The 27,561-nt window shown below is 34.6% G+C and overlaps 1 protein-coding gene across 7 annotated transcripts in view; it reads right to left on the bottom strand.

Moving 5' to 3' along the window:
- The window catches only part of pcdh17.L (protocadherin 17 L homeolog), a 95,347-nt gene that overhangs the window by 58,680 nt on the left and 9,106 nt on the right, over nucleotides 1–27,561 (bottom strand). For 3 of the 7 annotated variants that reach the window (XM_041582460.1, XM_041582457.1, XM_018247301.2), the window contains exons 3-4: nucleotides 4,004–4,062; nucleotides 3,717–3,889 (exon numbers count right to left, since the gene is read on the bottom strand). In XM_041582460.1, the coding sequence (XP_041438394.1) occupies nucleotides 3,717–3,889; nucleotides 4,004–4,062 (232 nt within the window). Of the gene's footprint in view, nucleotides 1–3,716; nucleotides 3,890–4,003; nucleotides 4,063–22,413; nucleotides 26,218–27,561 lie in introns of those variants that run through there. The other 4 variants (XM_041582461.1, XM_018247302.2, XM_041582459.1 and 1 more) reach the window with 3 other exon arrangements.

Genomic DNA, 27,561 nt, shown 5'->3' on the forward strand with positions numbered 1-27,561 from the left:
AACATAATTTTCATATGCAAATGAGTGACGAGGAGGGAAATCGCATGACTTTTTGTCACAAAACAAGGAAGGAAAAATGTTTCCCCTTCCCATCCCTAATTTGCATATGCAAATTAGGATTCGGTTCGGTATTCGGCCGAATCTTTCGCGAATGATTCGGGGGTTCGGCCGAATCCAAAATAGTGGATTCGGTGCATCCCTAGTCAAAAGTAATTATTGGTGTGGGTTGTGTGGTGTGATTAGGTCTGCTGTGCGATGAATAGGGATTTATTTCCATCCAGGACTTTGAGCCGGGAACATCATGGAGTATTCAATGCCCTGGTCCCTCAATCTGCACCTAACACCTTGATACATGGTCCTTTTCCACTGGACTGTAGAGGAATAGTCCAGGTATAGAGATACTCGTGCTCATTTATACAATATATTCTCTTTTTTACTCGCTGCTCTGAGGGCTGCATCCCTGTCAAAGTAGTTCAAGATTTTAATGAGAAAGGCCCTAGAAGGGCCCACAGAAAGGGGACTCTATGAGTTCATTCCACCACAAATAGTGCAGAAAAGTGCTCAGGCCCTAAGGTGTCTTTAAAACACTTCTCAGCGAAGAGGTCAGGGTGGAAGCATTCTGTACATTTAGGAAAGTCCACTATTCTGACATTGGAGCACCTCTTCCTATTCTCCAAGTCATCAATTTGGTCAGTGTCTATTTACTTAAACTACTTAAGTTGAGATAGATCCCCAGGGACCTGTGCTCTCTCGTGTTTTGTATGTCTTGTTTAATGAGAGAGGTCTACTTTAAGTTCTTCGAGTTTGGATGTGAACGTTGCAACTAGCATGGACTGACATTGCATTATGACCGCCATTAAATCTGCAGGGGTTGGGTTTGATGTTAGCTGAGGTTTGGGTGGCAGCAAAGGCGATGGAGAGGAGAGCTTTAAGGAGCATGGGGAGCTGGCGCCATATTGGTGGGTGAATCGTGCATCTGCTCAAGCCTCGCAGCCGCATCTGACCTAGTATTGTGTGAGTTCTTCCCCATCACTGAAGTCTGCAGGGTCAGGAGAGTGATCAGTGTTGGGCTGTATGCAAGGAAGCTTCAATGGGATATGTAAATGGGCTGGTAGGATGGCAGAGGTTTGGAGCTCTCTAGAAGTGTATGCTGCTTGGTGGCCATCAGGCCACGCCCCCTCCAAAACTCAGTGTTTAGTTACAACTTAAGGCATACAGATTCATCACAGTACAAATTCAAGGTAAACCATTCAATGTAACACTGAACCAAGTCTATTTCACAACTATGGATGTAGAACAAGACAACTTTTATGAAGACCTACAGCACCTTCTGGACACAGTACCAAGAAAAGTTGTCATGTTCATGAATGACCAATGCTAAAATTTGTAGTAAATAAAAAGTAATTGGCAAATGTGTCTTCATCATAGGAAATTACTGTATATAGATATCCTCTGATGGCAATTATAGAAATCAGGTTCACTATGTACTGTACAGCAGTAAGTGAGAACAATAACCCAAGCCAACTATAGTTCAGATCTCAAGCTTCCTATTAAAAAGTTCAAATTCAAATGAAATAAAACAGAATCTCATTAGTACAAATGGCAGCATTCAATTCAATAAGCTGAATTCAATCGGATTGGAAAACATTCAATCTACATACTAAAATAGACCAGTAAAAAAAGACAGGAGTCAGCGAAACAATATCTTATTACCAATATCCACTGGATATTATCAACTAAGTCTTATATGGGGCAAAGTGATATTTTATCTTCCTTGGGTCAAAGATCTCTACAGATGGTGACTGCAGCCATATATTAAAAGGAGCATTATTTCTGTGGAAAACTTGGCAATATATTAAAAAGCATACATATTACACAGTATCAACAAAGTTTATGTTGTCAGTGCACGAGTCTTCCCAGAAAACATGGCAGCAAAAATTGGGACTGAGCATTTACTTTTGGTGTTGGAGAAAATTATTCCTTGGACTGCAAGAAAATCTAAATTGCCAGTACTCAAGGAAATACACCCAAACTGCTTACTCAGTGGACTGATACAGAATAAAGCGGAATTGAATTTGCCTACAAGATGAATGCAAGCAAGAAAACTATAATCTTTATTATAAATACCATAAAGTTTGTTATCATGGTAAACAGAACAATGCTCTTGTAATGTATTGATTTCCTAAAGTATTCTTGGAATGCACAGTCTACAAATTTATTTTATGAACTGTATATAAAAGGTTATATACAAACAAGTTCATCCATCATTTAAAAACTAATAAGAGCTCATTAATAAACTGTGAAGAGTCAGTAGAGGTATAAGAATGCTTTTGCACTTAATATATATTGCCTTTGCAGCATACTTATAAGCAATTTCTGCCAAGAAATACATTAAAAAGTGTTCTTAGAAAAGATTACAGAGGGTAACCTTGTAGGTAAATCTACTATGGTCTTATTAATATCTAAAAGCAGTTCTGGGGATACAAAATACTCTAGTGACATAGCCATGCCTAAATGTTTCCTCACTCACAGTATATTGATTTGTTTTTTTTTAATGCTTTCTTTTTATATGCCTTGTCTTCCTTCCGGGAAGTTTCTTTTGATGACTATGCTGAAATATAAAAAATACTATATGAAGGTAGCCATCTTAAAATGTTGTTAGTGAACTGCTGCACCAGAACATTAAATAATATTATAGCAAGGTTCTTGTTAAAGGAGAACCAACCCCTTGCTACTAAAATCCCCTACCCCCCTACCCTATATAGACACTCCTCCCTGCTCCCCCCCAGCCTAGGTGCTACCTTTGCTAAATGCCCCTAACTCTTTACTTACCCCTTGGTGCAGAGTATGTCCAGCGGAGTTCACAAGCGCCATCTTTAGCCGATTCAGTAATTGGTAGGGGATTTTAGTAGCTTGGGTTTACTTCTCCTTTAATTAACCATATTCTGTACAAGAATGGTTGGATGCAGGTAGCGAAAATGATTTTAGAGGTGGCTTTGTTTGAATCACATCAACTGACTAACCTATATTAAGCATCATTTGTTAACTTGCATTTAATTGCTGAGATCAGTCATTTGTGGTTTATTTTAAGAATGTCCAGTCCATGAAGTTCACATATATACTCATACATATTCAGGCCTATGGGTGCAATATTTATATATATATATATATATATATATATATATATATAGGTGATGCAAGGATCAGCACACTCATTTGTAGAAAAGCAAAGTGTATTTTATTTCAACACAGCATTGTGTCCAACGTTTCGGTTCCTCCTGGGAACCTTTATCAAGGATAAAGGTTCCCAGGAGGAACCGAAACGTTGGACACAATGCTGTGTTGAAATAAAATACACTTTGCTTTTCTACAAATGAGTGTGCTGATCCTTGCATCACCTGTATCATTAATTTGATCCTGCACCTCAAACTCATACAAGTATCGAGTGCTGATACCCACAGGACGCATATATATATATATATATATATATATATATATATATATATATATATATATATATATATATATATATATATATATATATATATATATATATATACATATACACATATATATATATATATATATATATATATATATATATATATATATATATATATATATATATTCCAAAACCTCACTGCCCTCACCATGATGAACTATTTCACTAAAGGAGTAACCTCAATAACGTATCATATAATCTGTGTATCACTCACCTTGATCCATTGGTTGGCATTTTGATGTGGTTGTTTTCATTTTAAGTGCTTCTCTAACAGACATGTCACAGCAGGAACCTTTATTAGTGTCCTGATCACTGTCAGCTTGATCACTATCCCCATGACCACTGTCTCGAAGGCTTGCCCTTTCTGGGTCTTTAAAAGTTGAGCTACTAATATATAACAAGAAAGAGACAAGAAAAAAAATCTAGTAAAAAAGAACATTTTCTATATACTGTATAGGAGCATAAATGATAATGTATAGAACTTTATTTTAAAATGCTTACCTTTGAACAAACTGCTGTCTGCTGCCCATGTAATTGGACTCTGTGGGGAAATTGTCTGTCTGTGAATGAAAAAGAAAAAAAATGATAATGTATAGCTGCTCACTGTACTAATATCCTACTGAGAAGGAACATCTCCTGGTGTATAAATGATTAATAATCCAGATATTCACTTCATCATCAAATTTGTGCATTTTAATTAAATTGAAAAATTCTAGAATATAATCATGCCCTTGGGAATATTAAATTAATCCAGTTCACAAATTACCTGTTAAACAAATATTAAGTCTCAACCTAGTATTGGAATTGAAGAATGCATTGTTTATGTTTTTTCATTAGTTCGTTATGGTGATTGAATGTTTGCAGGAACAGAAAAATTACCTGATGGCTGTGTATTATTGAGATGACTTAATATTGCTCATTTTTATTAATATGAGAAAATATTTAGCTACAAATCTGGCATAGAAACCTTGGGGGAAGGGGCACAGGAAACAAAATGCATTAACATTCAGCAATTCAAGGTAGATGCATTTCTATACAGCAAACACCAATACTGCACATATGGATAATTCCATTTTCATAATTAGATTTCATCCATATTAATAGTTGTTGCTATGTAAAATTACTGTATGCAAACAATGATATTAATGACTGGAGTCACCAAGTGCAAGGGGAGGAAAAGCCATTTAATACAGCTTAAGCATTTTCAGCACTCTGCATGTGAAAAAGTATATTGTTTACTGCAATCAAAATCCCAAGGACCTTTGCCAGATTTATCCAGAATCCCTTTGAATGACTCATAGGTATCTAAGAGATATGGTGAAAATTAATACGGAGGAAAAAAAGAGAGTGAGCTTATAAAAAACACAGCTTGTGTTCTAAACATGCCTTTAGTCCTTGAAGATGAAATACTGATGAAACCTCAACTGTTAGAGGATAATTTTTTAACATTCCATCATGAAGTCTCAGCAACTCTCTCAAAACACTTAAGCTCCACCGAGAGAACACTTAATTAATGATGCAGAAAGCCTAAGGTAATGTTTAATTATCCACAGCAAGTGTTTACACAAATGCTTAATCTTTAAAATCATAGTTTTCTCTATAAGATCATTTTCATTAATCCTACCTTTGTTCCTATTTTAACAGAATTTATAAATAAATATACTGTATATATATATATATATATATATATATATATATATATATATATATTTTACTCAAAACACATTTACTCACAACTCAATTTAATAACTTACTTTCAAAGTCACTGTATGCATTATGGTTCCAATTATTTTAATTCTACAATTTAAGAATATCTCATGTGTTAACTGAGACAATCACATTACAACAGCAATCCAACACAAGGAAGCATTCAGTAGAATACTACACAATGGATTTTAAAATTTTTCCCACAGTTATCTGGCTCTTTATATATGCTAAATAAGCAATTAGCTTAAATGGTAGGAGGCATAAAGCATGATGTGAATTATTGCATAATATTTTTCATTGGGTTTCATTTCCATAGGGGAGGAAAATATATGTAAGAAGTGTATATACATGTTTCTGTAGGTAACATATTTTTAATGGTGCACACCACCCATGACATGTTCTTTTAGACTTATGAGATTTGGTAAATCTATCTCTTTATCAGCTGATCACCATTATTGCTTTATTCAAATGAGAGATACTGTATAAGCTAAATAAAGGAAAAAATAGTTTCCAAAAATAGCACTAATGCAGTGAAAACTGGCTTCATGCTATGTAAATTCAAGAATAAAATAAAGTAAAAAAACCACTGGTTTCATCTATTACTACTGTTGGTGTTTTTTTTTAGTACCCAACAATATAGACAATGAAATAAATTCATATACAATACTTAATGGGTAATATCATAACAGGCAAAAGGTATGCTCCAATTTTAGTGAATCATAGCATTAGTACTTTATTTTCATACAATTAAAAGGGGTTAAACCTTTATAACTGCAAAACTGTATATCTGCTATAAGAAACATGGCTATATTGAACAAGGCTCATATTGTCAAATGCCTTTTACTCTGCCCGTACAGTAAAAACAACTAGATCTTCTCTAGTCATACATATCGCATACACACAATGCCTACTTGAAGCTTGACCGAGTTGCTTTGTAACCGAATGTTTTTTAAGCATTAAAAGCATAGGGGACTTGAAAAATAATCAGAATATGTCAATCAATGTAAAAATGTGCTTCTACCACAAATAATGATTGTTCACTCCAGAGAAAAATGGCAAAAAATAATAATAATAATAAAGATTGTGCTTATTTTTCACGCATAATAAACACAAGATACACTCAATAAAGCATGTAATATGTATATAGTAAAAATTTGTTGTGGGAATTTCTTGTGTAAGTATTAAAGGTAAAGACAATCTAGACTAAAGGCACACAAAGTGTTTTCTCTGCCAGTCCATTTCTGCTATTGACTAGAGTGGTAGAGAAATGCCTGGCATCCCATGATCCTCAGTCTATAAGTAAATAACATATATATAAGATGTCTTCAGATACCAGAGCTGATAGAAAATACCAAAACACAGTGTGAAGCAGGACTTTAACTGGGTAGACATGGAGTGATTTATCTGTGTGGTATAAAGGCTGAATGGACAAATTTTTAGCTAAAGCTAGCCATACATACAGAGACTGATCGTGGTCCCTAGGGCCCAACAATCGGATCACAATGAGCAGAATATGGGTGGTCAGATCAAGGACCACATAAACAAACTGATTCGGTCCTCGATCCAATAGGATTCTTAACCTGCCTGAGCGTCATCTAGCCAACTTGTTGTTAACAGCTATTTCTTGTCAATAAGGTGCATCCAAATCCAGTTAATGGAGAAGCATTGTTAATACATCATTTCTGAATGACTGAACAACTTCACAGGAAAAAGAAGAAAAAAAATTAGAATTTTAGCAGTCTTAAATCTAAATTGTCAAGCTACCATATTTTTCCACTATGCAAATTTCACACAAGACAGTATAACTTGCAGCCACTTATCACAACAAGTGTCTCAATTACTCTAAGAGGAACTATTATTTAACATGTCAGTTCATCTGTGTGTCATACATTTGAAAATACTAAGGGATTTGCATGAAGGATTCCACCTGTGATATAGAGCATCTGTGCCAAACAAATTGTAGGCAAAGCAAACAGACATTTCTAAATGTAAAGAAAATTTTTTTTTTACTGTTGCTGAAATACAGCTCCAAACACCCTCCACCGTTGCTAACATACTTATCAGTGATGGGTTAAACATTTTACAGTATATAGCACACAATATTACCAAACATTGTTTTTTATGTAATAATCATGGTACTCAAATATAATATATAAATGATTTATAATATATAAATTATGTTGTAAATAAATCCTATGTATCAGTATGAAAATTCATTTAAAAAAAATGATACCTAAAGGTCAATGAATAAAAGCTCCAGTTCTTCTGCAGATGGGTGCAGTGAAACCTAATGATTGAATTTGAAACACTTTAATGCATCTTTTATCAGCATCACCCCCGCTGTTGGTATTCCTTAACTCTACTAACAAAGATCATGTTTACAAGAATTAGCCAGCTGAAATATGTAATATCCGATTATGTGTGGCTTATTAAATCCTAGACAGGAAAATACGGAACATTTTTGGTGGTAAAGTGACCAAGAAAAGGTAGGAAACTCTAGCCTTTAGTTTCTCCCCAAGGACCTAGATATGCTCCAGAAAAGGAGTTGTTAAAGAATCCATTCTCTGTTTAAAGATGGTAGTAGCCAGACACTCCATTCTCCAGGTCTAATAGGTAGATTGGAACTCACTTTCCACAGGAAAGCTTCATTGGAAAATTGGAGTGTGTCTCTTAGAGCAGGGCACAGAGCAGGAAGGATACTGACTGTGTGAGGAACTACCAGAGGTGATGGGGGATGCTGCCTGCCACTGCAAATGGCAGAGAAAGGCCGTGACCAAATGTCAGAGAGTCTTGAGTGAGGAAAAGCCAGGAGGCAGAGTACTGTGAGTACAGGGGTGAGCCAACTGTTTTGTTTTTGCTGGTTGTCCACAAGGGGCCCAGATTAGTAAGGGACCTCTTCAAATGTGTGAAGGTAGAGTCAGGTTTTTGTTTTATGATTTATGTTTTGTATGCTGAAATGGTTACCCCTGGGCTGGAATGTACTGTGTATAATTGACTGTGTTCCTGAAGAGCCGTGGCGTCACTTATTCTTATTGCTTCTTTGACCTATGCTGCCTGCCTACCATTTACTAATTTACCCAGAATTTATGTGTCCAAGCTACCAGTTTGTCAGTATTTTTTATCGAGGATAGATATCAAAATACTACCCTTTTTATCAATTGTCATTCAGTATTTTTGTTACTCAAATGTAAATGACTTTTTAACAATTCCCTGCTAGTTAACAATATCTAATAATGTGAAATATAAGGAAAAAAAAAGAAAATCTTTATTCATCTGCATCTCTAGCTTTCCTATTGCTTCTCGTATTGCTTATGCCTGAAATAGAGAAACACTCTTATCATGTAATTGATGGTTCTATGATTTTTACATCATACATAAGCTTATTTGATTCTTTATATCAGGAATTGTGTTAAAAATTAAAAACAAAAGGCACAATGCAACATTATTAAAGAAGAAAATATAATATTTTAAGAGATATGAGGCAAGCAGGTTCTCATTCTCTATACTACTAAAGGTAAAAAGGGTAGCCTGATACCAAGGCTGCAACAGAAACATAGTGCAAGTCTGACTATAGTCTTGCAAAGCTCTTCTTTTGTTTCCTACACATTTTCTTGTTGTTTATTATTTTTTTTTGTGTGAGTAAAGATAAGACTGGCACCATAGGGAGGAAAAGTATTTAAACAAAATGCCCAAAGTGGGCACAACTAAACCAAATTCAATAATCTTTTACAAATAAAATTGTGATTTTTCATGTTACTAAGGGAATATTTTGCTACCAATAACTCTGACTCTCAATCCATAGAGATCCACAATAAAGCTCTATATTACAATCTTCAAATCATGTACAGAAGTTTGGAAGTTTTATTTTTAGATGCAAGACTCTTGAAGCTGGTTTAGAGCTTTGGGAACAACTTTAGATTGCATGTAAATTGAGGTGGAACGTATATGTGAACCCAATAACTATTATCTGTTGTCTAAGCTTCTAATTTAAATAGGCACTATGCCTTTTTGTTATCTGAGTCTACAGACTAATACAAACCAAACATCTGTAATAACATATTGATCATAGCCTAGACCAACCCATGGAAATCTACTACCTTTATATTTATAAACACTATTTACCATTTAAAGACCTATCAAAAAGTTCCTAAACATGTTCATTATTTGTTCTCAACTTTAAAGGGATACTGTCATGGGGAAAACATTTTTTTCAAAATGAATCAGTTAATAGTGCTGCTTCAGCAGAATTCTGCACTGAAATTCATTTCTCAAAAGAGCAAACAGATTTTTTTATATTCAATTTTGAAATTTGACATGGGGCTAGACATATTGTCAATTTTCCAGCTGCCCCAAGTCATGTGACTTGTGCTCTGATAAACTTCAATTACTGCTGTACTGCAAGTTAGAGTGATATCACCCCCCCCCTCCATTTTTCTCCCCAGCAGCCAACAAAAGAACAATGGGAAGGTAACCAGATAACAGCCCCCTACCACAATATAACAGCTGCCTGGTAGATCTAAGAACAGCACTCAATAGTAAAAACACATGTCCCACTGAGACACATTCAGTTACATTGAGAAGGAAAAATAGCAGCCTGACAGAAAGCATTTCTCTCCTAAAGTGCAGGCACAAGTCACATGACTGGGGGCAGCTGGGAAATTGACAAAATGTCTAGCCCCATGTCAGATTTCAAAATTGAATATAAAAAAATCTGTTTGCTCTTTTTAGAAATGGATTTCAGTGCAGAATTCTGCTGGAGTAGCACTATTGCGTTTTGATTAAAAAAAAACATGCTTTCTGATGACAGGATCGCTTTCAGCATGCTTTATTTGTATCTGATTTTAGGAAATGGTTAAAACCTCCTTACTGAAGTATAATATTGCATATACTATACATAATAATTAAAACAATCTGTGAAAGGTTTGTTTACATACTTAAAAATACTTGGAATGATATTTTCTTTGAATAGAAAAATGCAAACTATAAGAATGCCAGTAATCATTTTAATAACAATTTAATGCTGGACGTTTTCTGGGAACATTTTTGCTATACTCATAGTGTGTCATTTTCTCCACTGTAATGACTGAGAGCTCAGGAGAGAACAAGAGAACACACAATGTACTTTACAGCTTTAGCAATGTAATCTTGTTCATGATCATCAAAGCAGAACAGCCTTTATGATCTTAAAATCTGCATATCAAATTACAGAACATTTATGCAAAACTGTGAAAATGGTATCAAGTTTTTAGACATAAGGATTACCAAAACAGAATTCATATTTGATATCCATTTCCAATATACCCTGGTAAAGTATTATTCACACAAGAAATTCACTGGTACAAAGATATTGGGTTAATTAAGAGTTATTTATGTAAAAGCAATGCTAATTACACAATACACACACAGCCCCTCTACATACATTATAAAAAAACAACATATTTATTAATCTTCACAAAATAGCTTTGTTAAAAAATTTGACTTATGGCACATTTGTAACACAAATTGGTTTAATTAAATTCAGTGTTATTGAATAATTCTTACAGTGGTTCTGTTCATAAGTGGTTGCTAAGCAATCAGCAATAATCTTGGTGGACATATTGCATGGATAGACATTGATCGAATGCTCTGGTTAATACCAATGTTTATTACAAGGAGAGATAACCGAAAGTAAGAAATCCATTCAAGATTCAGACTCTGTTTTAGCCAAGTATTACAGTTGAACCTGCTAAGCAGTAATGATAGATTTAACATAATAAAAATGTTATGAATGTGTAAAAAAAAATATAAAGATTGGACAGAACCATGAAAAATTTTAATTTTTTAATTTTAGATTTTAAATACACCGAACTTTCCAATCCTACTGAGGCTGGTTTTACACAGGCACATATCAAAGCAAAACTCATGGTTTAATAGAAAGGTTAGCTCCGAGATTACATACAACCTTGGTATTAGAGGCAGGTATATTGGTTGATGGAAGTAGGTAGAAGGCAGAGTTTTTAAACAACTATGTATCTTAAGTTTAAACTGCTGAGAAACATATTTCATGAAAGCTTCCTTTATAACATGCCCAGTTCAATTAACTTATGTACAGGCACCTGGCTGACTAAGTGGACATTTTGAAAAAGACTAGAACATGTGAAGGTAACCAAAGGTCCAATGTTATTTACCCTAGGGTATTAAAGGAAATGGCTCTGCTGTTTCCAAACCCATTTATTTGTTTTAGCTTTATGACTATAGGCTTGTTAGTCCGTGGAAGAAAATATTTAAAAGGGATAGTAAGGGATATGTTTTTGCCAGAATCATTTAACAATGAAAAATGCAAGGTTATGCATTTGGGGAATAAAAACATAAATACGAGTTATACACTGAATTAAATTGTTTTGGTACAACAATGGACCAATGGTGGAGGGGGCCTTATTTCACATAGAAAACAGGACAATTGACCTTAAGAGTCTTTTAGACTTGAGAAACACAAATTTCACCAGGCTACCTTAATGGGGATCTGGACAGACAAAATACACAAAGCTACAGAAATCTTTAGGGCTCCCGTTAGTTTATGTATGTAAGTGGATTTTTATATACTGTGCGTGCATATGTTCAAGTGTGTGTCTCTCTCTCTCTCCAGATCTATATGTAGTATATATATATGTCTTAGTATATATTTTTCTTCTTCATTCCAGTGATGCAAGAGGATCTTGGGGAAAGGTTGTACTTGACAAGCACTTGTCTTTTTTTAACCCACATGTAGGAATGTAACTATGATGGGATACTGAGCTTGTTTTTTTTTTGCCTATGATCATTCAGTTATAAATCATATGATTCTTTAATTATATGAGCAAACAGCATAGTTTCTAATGCCACACCCAAATGCTTACCTTTTCTGTGCTGGAGGGGGCCCAATTACGTTTACTTTTAAATATTGAAGGAACCAAGAATTAGAAATGTCTTTTAGAAATCACATCTGCACGGCAGTATGGACTTTTTCTTTCGATAACACTTTTAAATTCAAGTACTCTCTGAAGCAGTTCCCTGCTATAGCAGTCCTATGCAGACAAATGCATGGCACTTACTCACCTCTTACATGTGCACCCTCAATGTTTGGCCTATGGGCCTCCTTTGCACTCAGGAATATAAATTGTTAAATCCTAAACTTTTAGAAATGTTTTACTAATAGGTAAATATTATTACTGATAAAAAAACTTTACTGGTAAACTTTGATAAAAAAATGACAAGCCATCCCTGCATACTAAAGTTAACATACTTAAGTCAAATTATTCGAGTATATGTAATTAGGAAACCATCTTATTAATGGTGGAGTGAAAAGGTGGACACTTTGTTAGCTACTAAAAATGTGGGAATCATGGTGGAAAACTACTATTTCTCAAAAATGGAGGAAATGGAAGGTGTAAGTGGCCAAAAACAAATCACAAAAGCATTTTATGAATTGAAAGCAACAGAAAACAAAATGATCTATTATCTTTAAGAAATATATTTCAGTGGGAAAGAATAATGAGTGTACAAACATACTCTTTGTTGTAACTTCTTCAACAGAATGGCTACTTTGGAGTACTCTTAGATATATCTTTACTCACATTATTCTATTACAAAATCCAGCAAGCTATATTTAAAAACATGTCTCATAAATGACTCAGAAATGCACCCTTCTCGTACTCCAGATGGCACCAACTTTTTAATTCATTCTCTAATATATTTCTGTGAAAACTTTTAACACTTTATTTACCATTAAGAGTATATATTACAATACTTAAATGAGGGAATCATTTTGGAAGTTTGGTACTGCTACCTCTGAAGTGCTAAAGAAGTGCTATAAATCCCTGATAATTTATCTCCAAATTCTGGCTGACATCATATTAAGCTTACATTTCTTAAAAACTGCATTCAAAACGATGACCTCAACCTACAAAGCTCATGTGAACTTCATCTCCCTGTTCCCTCAAATTTATTCTCAAACTCTTCATTTTAACACATCTCTCAATGGCTCCCAGTTTATTAAAAGCATTGCATTGCAGTCTGAAAATGCCTTCTTTCAAACAATCTTAAAAATACATGTTCCTACTGAATATTTTTACTTTTATGTCAAAAAATATATTTTATGAAAGAAAAAAATCTAGTGTGAAAATGAAAAGAAATCAACATATTTTGGGGAAAATCTCAAGCACCCAAAAAACATAGTTCTCAATATATAAATTTTAGCTAAAGGAAGAAATTAAAAAAGTCAAAAGCAGCCCATCCAAATAAAAGATACAGATTCTAAAATTCCTTGGCAGTCTGATCCTAGCAGGGATAGAGGACCACTTAACATTTACAGGAAGAGCGAAAGCAATGTCATATGCTGCCGCAATCTGTCTTGTCCTCTGCCTCCTCCACTAGCAAAAAGTTGCAGCCCCAGCTAAAATAACCACTGTCATAAACCCACCACAAATGCTGGCATATATATTTTAACAACAATTGGCAAGTGTAAACAGTTGTTCACATATGAGCAAACATAAAATATTTAGCTGGAAGTATTATGCAAAAATGCTAATTATTCTGGCAAAAAGAATGACATATTGGTTGCAAATAAGGTTGCAAATGTGCAAACATCAACATACAACATCTTGTGTTGACACCATTTCCCTGACAAATCATAGAAGAAAAAGGGTTAACTTTGTCATTGGGATTATTTTACAAAACAAGCTAAGAAAAAACTATGAAAATATGTCAAGTAATGATAAACGTGTAAAACTATACCAAACAGACTTTAGGGGGCTGATTCACTAAGGGTCGAATATCGAGGGTTAATTAACCTTCGATATTCGACTGGGAATTGAAATTCTTCGACTTCGAATATCGAAGTCGAAGGATTTAGCGGAGATACTACGATCGAATGATCAAAGGAATATTCCTTTGATCGAACGAAAAAATCCTTCGAATCGAACGATTCGAAGGATTTTAATCCAACGATCGAAGGAATATCCTTTGATCCAAAAAAGTTAGGCAAGCCTATGGGGACCTTCCCCATAGGCTAACATTGACTTCGGTAGCTTTTAGATGGCGAACTAGGGGGTCGAAGTTTTTTTTAAAGAGACAGTACTTCGCCTATCGAATGGTTGAATAGTCGAACGATTTTTACTTCGAATCCTTCGATTTGAAGTCGTAGTCGAAGGTCGAAGTAGCCCATTCGATGGTCGAAGTAGCCCAAAAAAAACTTTGAAATTCGAAGTTTTTTCACTTCGAATCCTTCACTCGAAGTTAGTGAATCGGCCCCTAAAATTTGCAGAATTTCCAACAAAAATTTTACTTTTTCAACTTCCATAAAAACCCTCATATGGGGGCTTATTTATCAACTTTTGTTATAAGTTTCTTGGTTTTATTGGTTTTTAAAACTCATAAACTCTAAGGGGGTTGTTTACTAAAACTTAACATTTTTCTAATCTTTTTATTAAACCAAGCTCGACCAAACTCCCATCCACGATTTTATCTTATTTATCAATAAAATAATTTGAAAAAGTTGGGTCGGCTTATCACCATGAAGCAAATTACAGTATCTTCCAATTGTAAAACAGACATCTGTCATTGACTTCTATATGACCTTGGCGGGTTTGAGATTTTCTAATTCTGACTTTTAGCAGCTTTGGGGTATAATAAATATTGAAAAATTTGAGTTTTTTGTCTCTAAAAATTTGAGTTTCTACTCAAAAAAAATCAACCAAAACCTTTATCAAAATTGAGGTTTAATAAATAACCCTTTCCAAATGTCATGATATTTATTAAAACATCTGATTAAAAAAAAAGTATGAATGGAAAGCTACACTGAACTCTGCGCTAAAAAATCCAAATACTTCAAAAACCTAAAAATTTTTAGTTTTTCAGTTAATTCAAAGGGAAAAAATCCCAAAAACCTCTTAAAGTCCAAATTGATTTAAAGTGGTTCAAAAAGAACAGCGCAGCTCCCATTGACTTCTATTGGACCTCAAAAGCTTTTATCTAGTTTTGTCTAAGGGGCCCATTTACTTAGCTCGAGTGAAGGAATAGAAGAAAAAAAACTTAGAATTTCGAATGGTCGAATTTGGCTACTTCAACCATCGAATAGGCTACTTCGACCTTCGACTACGACTTAGACTTCATATGGAACGATTCAAACTAAAAATTCAAAGTCGAAGGATATACATTTGGCAGTTGAATATCGAGGGTTAATTAACCCTCGATATTCGACCCTATGTAAATTTGCCCCTATGTGTAAAAACCACAAAAAACACTTAGGGGCAGATTTACTAAGCTCGAATGAATTTTCGAAGTTATAAAAGTTAAATTTCAAAGTAATTTTTTGAATACTTCGACCATCGAATTGGATACTACGACTTCGAATTCACTTCGATTCATGTAAAAATCGTTAGACTATTCGACCATTCGATAATCGAAGTACTGTCTCTTTAAAAAAAACTTCGACTTCATACTTCGCCAAATTAAAGCTACCAAAGTGCAATGTTAGCCTATGGGCACCTTCCACAGCACTTTTTTTTTTGATCGAATAGAAATCCTTCGGCTAAAAAATGTTCGAATCGTTTGATTCTAACTAATTAATCGTTCGATCGTACGATTTCTATTCGTTAAAAATTCTATTCTATTCGAATATGCTAAAAATTCTTTGACTTGGATATACGAAGTCGAAGGATTTCAATTCGAGGGTCGAATTTCGAAGTTTTTTTAACTTCGAAATTCGACCCTTAGTAAATCTGCCCCCAAGTTATAACACTACACTAACTTGATATGCAGTGTATTTCACATACTGTAACTTATTGTAAAACTATATTGATTTATACTGTACATAGACACTATTACATTGCATTAATTTGCTGATTTTACAGGATGATATAGGGAGAAAAAAAGACAAAAACACAGGAATGGATTAAAGATTACTGCATCTTTCATCACTGTAATCAAATGTATTAGTATTAATTGAGAAACTAAGTGCTTACAATATTTTAGATGTAGATAACACAAGCTTTAATCCCACATTTATTTGAAGAAAATGCAAGTATGTAAGAAGATCAAATATTAAATTGTTAAATGCTATATGGAATGCATTATGAAAAAGTCAACTACACACAAAGCCATTCTCATGCTCATAGCAAAACCCTATTATTTATCATTGTTTTTATAAAACCATTATTGTCATTTTACTTTTATGTATTTATTTATATACCTGTTGTATAAAAATTATTTAAACCTTGTTATACTGTCTGGAAACTGAAATAAACACTTATTCTGTAAAAGCTATGTAAACGTATTTTTACCTTTCCTGTTACTACAGGTATGGGATCTGTTATCCAGAATGCGTGGGACCTTAGGTTTTCTGGATAATGGATCTTTCTGTTATTTGGATCTTCATACCTTAAGCTTACTAGAAAATCATGTAAACATATTTTTAAATTTGAATTTTATGGTAATTTTAGTGTACTTTGACTAGGGAATAGTCCATTTTCTAATCAAATTTTAGAAAAAAATTGATAATTTGTAAATTGAAATTTAGGTATCTAAAATCTGTCGAATTGCTGTTTTAGCCTATGGGGGACCTCATAGAACCTAATTGGAGTCACTTGGTGGACTTTGAAAAATCAAAGGTTTTTTTGGAACATACTTCGACTTGAATTGAATACAGGCTATTCAACTGAAGTTAAAAAATTCGATTTTTTTAAAATAAATTTTGGTTGGTCTTTTTTTAGTCGAATTTAAAGGTGATGGGAGTTTAAAAAAAACTCCCAATACTTTTAAATTCGACCCTTGATAAATCTGCCCCTAAATTAATCTAAAAGGCTGGTTTTGCTTCCAATAGTTTTATTATTACATAGAAAAAGGAAATCATTTTTAAAAATTCTAAATATTTGGATAAAATGGAGACTATGGTAGACAGCCTTTCCTTAATTTTCGAGCTTTATGGATAATGGGTTTCCAGATAACAGGTCAACACCTGTACTAGACACTACCAAATAAATAATAATAAAAATAAGTGATTTTTTGACATCAGTGTAGGTGCAAATTGCATGAAATCCCAGGCAATGATCCCATGCCAGTTATTGTGTTAGATCACATGTCATTAGATGTCAGCAGTGTCTGATTCTGCAACATGCAAATGCATCCCTGGAAATAAAATCTTCTTGAACTGGCATACAGTGGGCACGTGTATAGGGCAAAATAACAACTCTATTTTATTTTATGAAGCTTTCCCAGGCTTGTGTAGTGTAATGTATTTGCTGCTACATATACGTCCATTGTACGTTAACTTGGCACCGTATGCAAATTAGGCATCGCTAGCGTAACTTCGCTTTGCTTGACGAAGTAATGCTAACGCAACTTCTCTACCTTTCACCTCCCTGAGCACAACTTCGGATTTTAGTGAATTAGCTGTTCTCTGGTGAAACTTCGCCTGGTGAAGTGCAGCGAAGCCAATGCTGGCGCAACTTCTAAGGTAAGTAAATTTGCTCCTAAGTGCTTATTTTGAGTCCATTCTACAGCTATAAAGCAATTGTTAATTTAAAAATCCTTTTTTTGCCAAATTAATAATGTTAATGTTAGGTAAATTACCTGTATCTATATACAGGTAATTTACCTAACATTAACGTTATTAATTTGGCAAAAATTGATGAACCTAATCTAAAATGGTACAATACAAAAACTGCACACAATGGCGTAGCAATGGTTTGCCTGGCCCCCTGCAAAATAATTTTTGGATGGGCCCAGCATGCACCTACCCCGTCCTCCCTCCCACCACCTACCAACCGACCCAGCTGGTCATATACCATTAGTGATGAACAAATCTGTTCAGTTTTGTTTCTCTGAAAAATTTGGGAAACTGCGGAAAAATTTACAAAACGGCAAAATTTGCTGAAACACATTAAAGTCAGAAAGAGGCTTATAAGCACAACAATTTTTTCCTGCATGACTTTTTTCTCACTCCAAATGCATTAAAATCAAAGGGATATTTTTCTTATGGCGACTTTTTGATCTTAATGCATTAGCGTCAATTGCCATTTTTTCTTATGGCAACTTTTTTGTCCTATTGCATTAAAGCCAATGGCCATTTTTTCTTATGGTGACTTTTTTCTTCAAATGGGGGTTAAAGCTATAGAGGAAGCAGACCCTGTGGTCACTGGGGGGTCTCTGTTTCCTCTATAGCTTTAAAGGAATTGTTCAGTATAAAAATAAAAACTGTGTAAATAGATAGGCTGTGCAAAATAAAAAATGTTTCTAATATAGTTAGTTAGCCAAAAATGTAATGTATAAAGGCTGGAGTTATTTGATGTATAACATGTCAGTCAGGACTCTACTTCCTGCTTTTCAGCTCTCTTGGTTTATACTGACTGGTTACCATGGTTACCAGGCAGTAACCAATCAGAGACTTGAGGGGGGGCCACATGGGTCATATCTGTTGCTTTTGAATCTGAGCTGAATGCTGAGGATCAATTGGAAACTCACTGAACAGAAATGTACCATGTGGCCCCCCTTCAAGTCGCTGACTAACTCAGAGTTATAGAGCTGAAAAGCAGGAAGTTGGATTCTGGCTGTTTTATTAGACATCCAGTCACTCCAGCCTTTATACATTACATTTTTGGCTAACTAACTATATTAGAAACATTTTTTATTTTGCACAGCCTATCTATATACACAGTTTTTATTTTCACACTGAACTGTTCCTTTAAGAAATCCCCCTCCATATAGTTATGCCAGTGGGGCTCATTTATCAACACTGGGCAAATTTGCCCATGGGCAGTTACCCATAGCAACCAATCAGTGAATAGCTTTTTAAAGCCAGATGCAAGTAGAACAATGAATGCAGCAATTTAATTGGTTGCCACGGGTTACTGCCCATGGGCAAATTTGCCCATGTGCTCCAGTGTGCTAAAGTGACACTGCCTAGGTACTTTTAACATTAAACAGCCATTAAAGGTGATCGGTTACATCAACAAAATAAAAGGTCATTTATATTTAAAGTCCTTAAGGATATAGCATGAGTGAACTCCCACTATTTAAATAATGCAGACAGGAAATGGGTCAGCAACAGCTAAGCAATAAGCTGTTCAGTTTCATTGTTGCTATGCATCACACTCACACTATGCCAAGCAATAGAAATCAGCAATACAGTGTTTATCTAGAAAAAGCAACTCTTACTGGGATAACTCTGTCAATAACATCTCTGGCCAAGAACTTTGGCTTTTATTTTCTAATGTGGCTGCAGGTTGTTTGTTTGACTTTAAATATTAGAACTGAATTGCCCATTTGCTGACATAAATTACAGACAATGTAGCCTCAAGCACAGGTGGATGTCTAGTGTTAAGGTAATAAAATAACAATTTCATCAACACTGCAAACATTTTAAATTCAATATTACGTGGTTTATATCAGAACTGTTCTGGGAAAACATTTTTTTTCAAATGTAAATGAATACACAATGTACTGACAGAATTTAAAATACTGTGGCATTGCATACACTGATTTTAGCAGCAGGAGAGATGAAAGCTTCATTGCAATCCATCCAGTACTTTCTAATCCACACCTAATCAGGAAATACTGCAAAAGAAAGTTACAAGTGGCAAAGAAAATTGCTTCCAAGTGGCACTAAAAACAGCACATGCAATTTTAAGCTTAGCCTCACTACAGTATATTGCTTGAAAATACTTTCCTACAATATGGAATCCGTTCATATCTGAAAGTATCCCTTCAACATGCAACTATGCAAAAAATCTATATACTGTGTATGTTCAAAGAAATATAGGAATACAGAATATATGTAATATTTTTCAATGCATTGGTATCAATGGGTATGTCCCACAATGAACTAAACACATCATTAAAGGGCATGTAAAGGCAAAAAAATAAAATCCCATTTTTATTTTCTTTAAAGGAACAGTAACGTCAAAAAATAAAAGTGCTTCAAAGTAATAAAAATATAATGCAGTGTTGCCCTGCACTGGTAAAACTGCTGTGTTTGCTTAAGAAACACTACTATTGTTTATATAAATAAGCTGCTGTGTAGCAATGGGGCAGCTATTCAAAGGAGAAAAAGCTCAAGTTACACAGCAGATAGCAGATAAGCTCTGTCTGTCTAATGGTGTTATCTGTTATCCATTAGTTAACCTGTGCCATATAGCCGTTTTTCAATTTCCGCCATTGCTCCACAGCAGCTTGTTTATATGAACTATAGTAGTGTTTCTGAAGCAAAACACATCAGTTTTACCAGTGCAGGGCAACACTACATGATATTTTCATCACTTTAAAACACTTCAATTTTTTGGTGTTACTGTTCCTTTAATGAAAAAGAAACCTATCTCCAATATACTTTTATTAAAAAAGGTGTACCATTTTTATAAGAAACCTGACTGTATGCAGTGAAATTCTCCCTTCATTTACTGCTGTGGATAGGAATTGTCAGATGGTCCCTAACTGCTGAGCAGGGAAACAATCATACTTATGAACAGCAGGGGGAGCCCCCGCCTTACTTCCCAGCCATGCAGAACTCAAGCAGCTTTGTTTATGACGATCCCTAAGCAGCCCAGACTACACTGAGCATGTACAAGATGGTGACCCCCTGTAGCCAACTTTGAAAGCATAAATTATTTGTTTGATTAGGCTTGTGGTGCAGTAAGTTCATGTTTATATTTAGTATACAAAATACAACATTTCTAGCCTTATTCTATTTTAGACTTTACATGCCCTTTAATAGTTATTCTGATGTGCTCTGTTTTACATATTAAATGCAATAGTGGCTAAATTCTGGGACACTGGCTTCTACCTCATCAAGAGCTTAAAATATTCCTATTGTAGGTCTATTAATTCTAATAGTCCTCATTTTTTTATATTCAAAGCAACTTTCCAATGTAAATTAAACATTTTTACTAATGTTAAAGATATTTGTAAATGTTATTGCATTTAAAAGCAGTATTTGTTAATCCTCCTATTCAAAAGTCAATTTCCCTCCAGGACTTTTAATGAGCTGGCTTCTGTTAGGTTGATTCAGGGCTGAGAATAAAAACAACCAGTAGAAATGCATTTACAAATATCTTTAAACCCATTGAACATGTTTATTTAATGTATATGTAAAGGTTAGTCAGAAATGCAATTTCTTTCATTATGTAAAATAAAAACAGTTTTTAGGTGGAATAGTCCTTTAACTTTAAAAAAAGTTCAAGTTATACAAACATTATAATATACTGATACATAAATACTACCCATTTGCAAACAGTATTTATGTTTTTTTGTTTTTGTTATTGACCCACAAGAAGTCTTCTAAGGGCAAGAAGTGCTGATCAAAATGGCTGCACTTGCAACCACTGACACACAAGTTCAAGAATACTGATGCCTGCCTCCTGTTATGCTCACTCATGTTCTCCTTCCTGTTTGTCATAGGCTATAGATTCCCATCAACTATAAAAGGAAACCATTGGCAATAATTATTTTGAGCTCTGGTTTACCCTGCAACATGACAGCAATCAACATGCGTATTGTACCATTACCCTTGAAGGCAGATTTAACATAAATCGCAGTAAAACCACAAAAAAGAGATGAAAAGAGACAGTTTGTTGGGACTTTTTTTCCACAGTTTAAAAATTATGCCACCTTATTTGTATTGAAAATGCATGGAAAATGGCAGATTACACAAGATAACATCAAGAGATACCTATTCATGCTGTTTTACAGATATGTGCCAAGTCGTGAATATTAAAGGGGTTTATTTATTAAAGTCCGAATTCAAGTTTTTTTATTATAAAATCTGTTTTTTTGTGGGGGGAAAAATATAAATTTTCGATATTTATTATACCTCAAATCTGAAAATCCGCATCTTCAACCTGCAGAGGTTGTATATATGTCAATGAAAGTGGTGCCTATCCTACTTGGACATTTCCATAGCCCAAAAATCTAACTATTTCAGGTTAAAAAGCCCAAAAATATAGAGTGATTCGGAAAAGAACTCAGGTTTGCACTAGATTTTATCAAGTTTGTTCCCGATCCACTAAAATCGTTTTTTTTAATAATAAATGAGGTCCAATCATGGATTCTAGTTTAGTCTGACTTTTTTTTATATAAATACTAAGAAAAATTATTTTTCCCCCACAAATGCAATTTTTACCATTGTTTTTTATAAATGTGCCCCAGAATTTTTAATGTTGTATTTGTTAGTCTTAAAAAACACAAAAAAGCCTACCTACCTGAGATACAGAAGTCCAAGAGGAATTATTCTCAGTTGTGTTTTTAACTGGTTCAGAAAGACTGTGACATCCTATATTTCCTTGTGAAGAAGTCAAAAGGTTGGATGCAGGCTTCAGGTACAGCACTTCTGAGTGGGAAGAGCTCAGAGGCAAACTGCTTTGATAATCAAAATACATTGGAGATGTAGCAAGGGATGGGCTACTCACAACATTCATGGCATTTCTTTCTTCTACTTCGCTCTGTACCAACATAATGTCATTCTTGTTTATTTTTTTATTTTTTGTTTTCATTAATCGAGGTTGAATAGAATCTGCTATTCTGCCTTTGTAGGGCCTGGCGTCTTTATTTTCTTTCTTACACTTTATAACTATGGTCACCATGGCAGCAAACAATATTACAGAAATAGCACTTAATGTTACAATAACAGGTAAATATATATCCCAGTCCCTCTGCTCTCCAGTTATTTGTGTTTCTCCTTCAGGGAAGGAAACTGTGTTTGATTTAAGGATGATTTTTGCCACGGTTGAAAGTGATGGTTTACCATTATCTGTCACCCTGACTATTAGCTCTACTACTGGAGCAACTTCCTCCCAATAAGGATGAAGAAGTTTAATATCTCCTGTTACTGAATCAATTTCAAAGAGATGCTCTTCATTCCCATGTATAATTTCATAAGTCAGTCGACCACTTTCTCCAAAATCAATATCCATTGCTCTAACTGTGCTTACAATATATCCCATACCTATGTTCCTGGGAACAAAAATCTCAGCTGTATCATTCTGTAAATTAGGTAAAATAATGACTGGGGCATTATTATTGACATCCAGTATTGACACTCTTACTGTAGCATTGCTTTCTAAAACTGGTGAGCCTAAGTCTTGAGCAAGCACTGTGAATTCAAAATACTTTGTCAGTTCATAGTAATAAGTCCTGAGAGCATAGATAGCACCATTGATTGGATTGACAGATACATATGTGTATATTGAAACACCATCAATATAGGATGGCAAGATTGAGTAAGAAACAGTGCCATTTTGCCCTAAATCTGGATCTTGTGCTAAGACAGAACCAAGATATTCTCCTGGAATATTATTTGCAGATACCTGCAAAACATACAAAGGTTTAGAGAAATGTGGAGGATTGTCATTAGCATCTAAGATCTTGACAACAAAAGATTTTGTAGAATTTAATGGTGGGTTGCCATGGTCCCTTGCAATTATAGTAACATTATACTCATCCTGCATTTCCCGATCAAGGGGTCTGTCAGTTAGAACAGTGTAGAAATTGTCATAATTCTCTTCTAGTTTGAAAGGGACATTGCCTTGAACCCAGCAATGTAGCTGACCATTTTTTCCAGAATCCTTATCAGTAACCCGAACCAGTGCAATAACTGTATCAGGTGGTGAAGATTCACTAATTTCTCCCTGGCGGACTGATACAAAGTTTATAGATGGAACATTATCATTTATATCGGTAATTTTAACAGTCACTTTACAGTGCACAGGTATAGCGTTGGGTCCTTGATCTTGGGCCTGCACATCAATCTCAATTAGCCGGGTTTCTTCATAATCTAAATTACTCTTCACTTGTATTAATCCAGTTTTTGCATCAATTGAAAACAGTTCCCACACCCGGTCAGATGCATAGCCACTAAATGAATACAAAATATCTCCATTAGAGCCTTCATCTAAGTCTGTTGCATTCAGATCAATTACAACCTTGCCGAGTGGGGAATTTTCAGGGATTTCAACAGTGTAAGATTTAGCTTCAAAAACTGGGCTATTGTCATTGGAATCAATAACTTTAACATTTATTTGCAGAGTGGCTGACCTTGGAGGTTTACCTCCATCCAGGGCAGCTAGGATTAGTTTGTGGTGAGATTGTTCCTCTCTGTCTAAAGATTTCTGGATTATTAGCTCAGGTATTTTTGTACCATCACCTCGGGTTTTTATGTCCAAAGAAAACAAGTCAGTATCAGCTCGCTTCATGATATATGTCTGCAAACTGTTATCTCCTAAATCTGGATCCTGTGCTGTTGACAGAGGAAATCTAGTTCCAGGAGATGCATTTTCTGAAATCTCAAGATCAATTTGTTCAGTGGAAAAATAGGGCGAGTTGTCATTTATGTCCAGGATCTCCACTTTAATCATGCATATTTCTTTATCATTAACAAAAACTTCTAGAGACAGCAAACACTTAGTATTTTTCCAGCAAAGCGTCTCCCGATCAATTCGCTGTTTGGTGTACAGCAGCCCACTATTCTGATCAACATCAATTAAGTTAGGAGCAGAATTCTCCAGCACCCTAAAATTGTTTTTTTTGCCCGTTCTTGGCAACTCAAGTTCTGCATCTATAGTGATATTGCCAATCACAATCCTTGCCCCTCTTTCTTCTGAAATTGAATAATTTAACATTTTTAATGCTTGCCCAAAACCCCCAAGGGAGAAGAATATACACATAAGAAGGTACATCCCAGAGAGTGGATATATACTGTGCTACCCCACCAAAAGGTTATAGTTGTATTAAAGATGAAACAGAAGAGAATGCAGCAGGCAGAAAGATAGATATGACAGTTGCATGGGATAGACTTCAGTTTTTGAAGATGTCATGTTTTTCTTTCTCTTATTGTTTATACAGATGATAATTTTCTTCTCCGAAGCTCAGACAGACTGCAGTTAGCATTTTAAATTCAGAGGCAGTTTGTAAACAATATGAAATCTAGGTCCATCAACAACATAAGTAATACAGGAGGGTGGGAGAGACTGTTGACTGTGTCCATAATTTAACTGATGAAAAAAAAAAGCTTTTCAACACATCGAGAGGAAGAAACAAGTGATGCTCTTTGAAAATAGTGTCTGCATTTACAAATCTAATGTAGATTGCTTGCCAGCTGTCTTGCCCAAAAACTGTCAATTTTATTTTGCTTCACATTATCTCTATTTACAAGCAGAAATTCATGAATATTAAATAATGCAGGGATTTGCAAAGTCTGGAAAAAATCCAAAATCCAAGGAACCATCAAAGTTTATCATCAATTGAGAAGTATTACAATCACAGCTTGGATTCAGTCATTTCACACTTGGGCTTTTTTCTGCAAGGGCAGTTGCCACATCAGCTTACAAATAACAACTGTTTTCAGTTAAATTCCAGTTTTCTTTCTGGGACAAATCAACAGGCAGACCAATGGCTTGATGCACAGATTATGGAAAGGGGGGGCATTAATACTGGTGAGGAGAGAACAGTTGCTGCTTTCTTTGCTCCATTTTGTTAAATGATCCTCTTTTATTCATGCCAAACATAGCCTTCTTATCATTTCCTCTCTACATTCTTCAGCCGACAATTGATTTAAAAAAAAAAAACTGGAAGCAAACACACCATGTAAGCTCTGGAAAATCCAAATATAAAATGGTTGTCTTATGTAGGACGAGTTGTTTTGTACAGTGTCTGCATTAAGTCAGTTCCTACAAAGTCTTAAGCAGTGCACATTTTAAGAAGTGACTACATGAGTTTGAAGATCCAAATGGCAAGCACACATTTAATTATAAAAAATAGTCACTAGATAATATATTCTTGTCTCCTTGAACATCACTAAATGGGAGCGTTTTCAAACAAAGCCAGCATCCACAAAGTTCATATACAGAAGGAAAACGCAGTTCACTTACTAAACATCTCCCACGTCTGGCTTTCCAGGCAATTAGTATTATGCATGCTACATCTGGATTTTAGAGCCCTGCTATTCTGCTGAATGAAACATAAAATATGTATTTTGCTTCAGTTTTGAAGATAAAAAGGCAGAATCAGTCTTACTTACTCTGGCGTTCTTGCAACTGAGATGCAGAGAGAAATTACAAAACAGAGCTATCCAGACAGTCCTAGGTGTTAATTACTGATCTTCAGCTGTTACGCATGCAAATGCCAGTGATCTCGCATATAAAATAATACATCAAATTCTGAGCAAGAAAAGCAGGAGAATATTTCCAAATCAATGGGTGTGTTGATTTCGCCCATCTGTTATGTTTTTAAAGTCCTAGACAGCGTAGTTGATTCTGCATTCTGCTGATGCCTTTGTATTTGCTTCTGCTGGTACTTCAGTGGTTCATTCACAGTGTTCAGCAGCATTTGCACGATAAATTAGGTTTGTTTTAAGGGATTTCATCAAAAGCTTAGCAACATTTTGTCAGCTGCTAAAAATTCTATAGTTTTGTGGTATCTTAAATCCTCTGATCCTCCATTTGCCATACACCAACCTTCACTCTCAGTTCTTCTCTTTGACTGACTTAATTTCTGCTCTTTCCTTGTTTCTTTCTTTCTTTTTTTTCTCTTCTTTTAAGAAAACCTGCTTTAAGTCCAGCGTATTACTGCCACCTACTGGCATTTCCCTACTTATGCAGTACTCTCATATTCCAAATCATATTGTATAACTTATGTTTACTAAAATTGCACAGAGCTTAATTTGTATAATATATATATAAACTATTTTATAATATATATATATATAAACTATTGGTTATTGATTGTCCATTAATGTCTTAATTACACCCTATAAGCTAATTATACTGGCTGTAAGGCTTCATTCATTCATTATCTTAATTAATGCAAACTAGTCTTTAGTGCAACAAGGCCCAGCTAATTTCATTTACAATCCGATAGCAATATGAGATATTGTTGTTACTTATGCCATTGTTTATTTAAGCATTAAACAATACAAAAAATATATGAACAACAAGCTGGATATATGGCTTTTATAAAAACACCCAAAGATTCACTTGGAAAAAATCAACAGGCTAATAACTCTCAGTCACACATACATTCCCTTTTTGTTATTTGTATGTATTTGATGAAATAAAATGAAGAATAAAAGTACAACCATATATAATAAATTACAGTACATTCTGTTTGTTTACACAGTGACAACCTAAACTGATTGTCAGTATCTAACTGTGTATAAAATGGATTCTATTTATTGTAATTATATTATATATATATATTTTTTTTTTTTTTTTTTTTCTTTCAAATAGCATATTTCAGCTGGTATAACTTCAATGTTCAGTTTAGATCAGATACACCCAGCCTTCAGTCTTCTAGCTGTTTATAAGCTATAGCTCCAAGCAGATACCTTAGACAAACAAAGCATTTTAATCACAGCT

Source organism: Xenopus laevis, chromosome 2L, assembly GCF_017654675.1.
Source record: "Xenopus laevis strain J_2021 chromosome 2L, Xenopus_laevis_v10.1, whole genome shotgun sequence".
Classification (NCBI taxonomy): Eukaryota; Metazoa; Chordata; class Amphibia; order Anura; family Pipidae; genus Xenopus; species Xenopus laevis.